Below are 4,155 nucleotides of genomic sequence, written 5' to 3' on the forward strand. Positions count from 1 at the left end.
GTTAATAACACCCATTAGTGGGAGGAGTGGAAACTAATGGAACATCAGTCCTACATTAGTGTCATTCATGAACCAGGTTCAGCTCATTAAAGTTGTGCTTTATTGTTCCAATAACTGCAAATAGAATTATTTTATCAGGTCTGAACAAATCAGTAAAATTCCTGGGTGTTTTTGAACCATATTTGATTATTTTAGTTTTACAATAAAGTCCTAAATCATAATGTTTTCTCTAACCTACTAACAGATTATACATCTGAAGGATTCGAATGGTTAAAAATAAGAGTTTTAGAAATGTATCTAAAAAGTTTTTGGCATAATTTAAAACCTTAAAACCTGTTCTCCCCCTGAACATTTTCGATTTGTTACAGAGCTTCATGCTAAAGTGAATAAGATTATTTTTGAAAAGTAACACAAGTAACGTTGACTTGGTAAAAGCAATACAAAAKAAGTGAGCCCAAAAATGATAGACAGCAAACTGATAAAACTCCCCGACGAACTGGTTTTACAGAGAAATAGCTGTGTCATCAGAATAAATCAATAATAATAATAATAWTCAGGAGATAATTTTAGCCTCTCGGTATGAGGTGTGTAAAACAAGGGTAACTTTAACCACTATTCATTGACTTTATCTGAAGATAACAATTCGTTTATTTCATTATCTCGTGATGACAAAGCTTATTTTTACACTGATTATTATATTTTCTCAAGCTCATTTGTTTGATATTGTTAATCTAGAAAATCTTAACTAAAAGTATTTTGAACTCACAGTYAAATAAAACAAGAAAATCAGGACAACACGCTGACAGCTGTTTTGTGAACTTTTGTGGAAAACATTACAACACGTTGCAGACAGAGCACTGAGCAGCCTGAGCTAACACCAAGGCCGAGCAGAACAAAGATCAATTGTACCGTCTTAAGACAACAGTCTCCAAAGTTTCATGGCAGCTCATACAGAGTATTTTATTAACATGAACACTGCATCTTTACATCGTAATTTGCATAGATTCCATTGTTGTTGTTGTGTTTTTTGCGAGTACTAATAGCAGCTAGCTGTAGCACTTCCAGTGCAGCCTGGGACACTTCTGGCAAGAATCTCATAGTAAAAAAAAATCACTGATGATAAAGAAACTAATATTCAGTTCTGTTTTCTACTGAAGTGGCTTAAAAAAAGGGAATATCATAGTATTGCTGGAATAACTGTGTAATGTGAAACTGACATTGATGATAAAATTTATAAAACACAGTATGTATGGTCATTCTTGGTTTCCTTTTTTWAAATCTCATTAAATCATTTAGTTTTATCGTTTTCAATTAATCTTTAAGCTACATTTGCCATATGATTACTGCTCTGTCTTAGTTCATTAAAACAACCGTAGCACAGATAATGAAGGCCAAAGACAGCAGCAGAGAGAGCCCAGGCTGGCATCGGTTACACTGTGGAGTGGTGTGTCTCGTCGAGAACAAGTCCGCCCGCTCCTACTTCCTACGTCTCTACTGCGTCACGGTAAGAGGAACTGAAATATTTGTTGCTGCGCCCACTCAAACCACCCGAAAACAGTGAAACGTGCACAGCTCGGTCCCTCTGCACAAATTGTTTTGTTTACTTTCATAAGAGCGTGCAAGCCCAGCTGCACGTATGGCCTCTAATTTGTAGCTTCCTGTGCAAACAATAYGTTTCCATGGACGGGTGTGTGTGCACGTACAAATATCTGTTTAGGACTGATTTTCCTATTTTTCTGTCGCAATTAATTGCAGCGTGCCAAGTTACTGTGGGAGGAGGAACTGTACATTCCATGCAAGTACACCGCGAGCTGTRCGTACTTCCACACTTTCCCTGCAGAAGTAAGTCACTTTGTTTAAAGGAGTAGTTCGGATATTTTAAAGTGGGGTTTTGTGGAAAGGTTGTGAAAACCTTTCCTTATGTAGATACTGTAGGTCTTTAGAGTTTAATTCTGACAGGACTGACAAGYTGACAGAACAGGGTTAAGATGAGTTTRTTCAAAGAGTTATCTATAACAGGTAAGATAATAACKCTTCATGYCCTTTCCATTTCCAACCGYACTTTAAAAGATCACAGAAAWGAAGTATTTATGTGCTTCCTCTGGATGTGGTTTACTTTTAGAAGCTTGCTTTGCTTTCTCAGGCCAGTCATGTTGGCTTCAACTTTGCCAATGAAACAGAGGCAGAGGAATTTTACTCAGCAGTGCAGGCCATTCATCGTAAGAATGACAACATAAATCATACCTTAATATGAACCCGTTGTTTTATTGTTTTAAGTCTCAAGTTTTAATTTGCAGAAAAGATGACCACTATGATCAACATGACAAAAAAGRAAGTAGTRAGCCTTTCAGCCRGCAATCWACCYACTTTAAAGTAAGAAAAACATTGCTGCTTTATAGAAAAATTAAAAAATAAAACAAATGAATGAATTATTAAGAAGTCTGTTTTATCCAAAGAGAAACAAAAAGTGAACGCTTCTATGAGGAACCAACCCCCTCCACAGCTCCTCTGACCACAAGTTCAGTAAGTAAAGCTTGAACAGAGAAAAGCACAAAATAAATCTGGTTTAAATGTGTCGCTGCATATTTCTATTCTCTGTCAGTTGAAGTTTTTAGACCTGGACCCGGCCATGATCAGCCTGTTGATGCAGGCAAAACTCTCCGAGGAGGACTTAAGAAACAAAGACGTCACTGAGGTTGTCGACTGCATCATCACACAGTTTGGAGGATTAAAAGCTGTGCAGACAGAGTTAAGGAGAAAAAGTAGGATTTCTTGTTATAAAAGCATTTTTGTTTTATTATAAGGAATTATAGGTTAGGCTCTATTTCAGAGTCTTTTCTGACTTTTTTTTTTTTGCAGGCACAGGCTCAAAGACATTGCCCAGGATGTCAGGGTCGTCCATCACAGCTGCTCTGCAGAAAGGACCTTTACCACCAGTTCCTCCCGTTAAAACAGCCACCAACTCTCAGCAGATGTCTCAAGATACATGTGTTCAGAATACGAATCCACCTGACTCTGTGTCTTTCACTCCACCTTCCCCAAGAGCAGGGAGATTGAGGAGTGCAAGTTTAAAAGATGTAAGCGGACACGACCTCTGGGAATATCTCTATAGAGCACGAACTGAACTAACTTCTTTTGTGTCGTCAGGTGAGCTCCTCGGCAGCCCTGGAAGCAGCAGAAGGTATGGATCCCATCATAGTCGCTCTGAGAGAGGCCTTCAAACGGAGGAAGATGCTCCTGCAAAACACAAGTGAAGGTSYTGATGAAACTGGGCCACAAACAAACTAAAAAAAAAACTTTAAAAACCTGGAAGGTGATGRAAATTTTCCACAGCAGATTTTAAACACATTCCAKATTATTGCTGATGTGCTTTTATGTATGTTTATGTTCTGTTACTTATGTTTTCATTTGAGCCGTGTGCGTATTTCCTCTGTGCCACTTGTCATTCAGTCCTTCCTGCCATGCCCACTCTCACCTGTTTCCAGTCTTTCTCCAGCCCTGATGTGTCCACTTCCTCATCAGACCTGGTCTTTATATGCYGTTAGTTTCACTTGTTTCTCAGCAGAGCATTAGTGTTTTCTTACTAAGCCCTGGGGTCATCATACCCTTTATTTTAGTGTCTCCTTGAGACTTCTTGTGCTTCCATGTGCTTGTTTTTCAGTTCRTTTGTAAGTTTGCTGCCATATCAACATTTTTTAAATAAAGAGTAATATAATGTTTTTATGAAAGCTCCCTGTGTCGATCTGAGGTTTTGGAGTTAAAACCTTCAAAAACTGTGACAATTTGAACAGTATATTATTTATAGAAATTGATATTAAAAATTGTAATATTATGCAATATGATCAAAAATCACACAAAACAAATATCATCCAGGGTCACAGTTACAGACTGAAAAGAATAGAATCCTATAATTAGATATGCAGGGATTAGAGCAGAGGTGTCAAAGTAATTTACACAAGGAGCTAAAGTTCCAAACTTGATTCAAGYMAAGGGCCAATTTATTTGTTGAACAAATGTCACATAACACATTATTATAATAGAAACACAAATGAGCTTTTCCAAATGATGTTTTAGGCAACATTTAGAACATACCTAACAGATAAAGAAAAAAAAGAAAGATTAAATTTAGTAAGACACATCATTATAATTCATTTC

The 4,155-nt window shown here is 37.2% G+C and overlaps 1 protein-coding gene across 1 annotated transcript; it reads left to right on the top strand.

Annotated features, from left to right (window-relative positions):
- The first annotated feature begins 1,351 nt into the window (after window positions 1-1,351).
- si:dkey-197j19.6 (neural Wiskott-Aldrich syndrome protein) lies at window positions 1,352-3,748 on the top strand. Its single transcript, XM_014009011.1, has 8 exons — window positions 1,352-1,504; window positions 1,756-1,842; window positions 2,144-2,219; window positions 2,298-2,373; window positions 2,457-2,523; window positions 2,603-2,762; window positions 2,860-3,077; window positions 3,148-3,748. Exons 1-8 carry the CDS (start codon window positions 1,385-1,387, stop codon window positions 3,286-3,288), a joined length of 945 nt encoding a protein of 314 aa, XP_013864465.1. The 5' UTR covers window positions 1,352-1,384; the 3' UTR covers window positions 3,289-3,748.
- Window positions 3,749-4,155: the final 407 nt, after the last annotated feature.

Source organism: Austrofundulus limnaeus, unplaced genomic scaffold (assembly GCF_001266775.1).
Source record: "Austrofundulus limnaeus strain Quisiro unplaced genomic scaffold, Austrofundulus_limnaeus-1.0 Scaffold55, whole genome shotgun sequence".
NCBI lineage: Eukaryota > Metazoa > Chordata > Actinopteri > Cyprinodontiformes > Rivulidae > Austrofundulus > Austrofundulus limnaeus.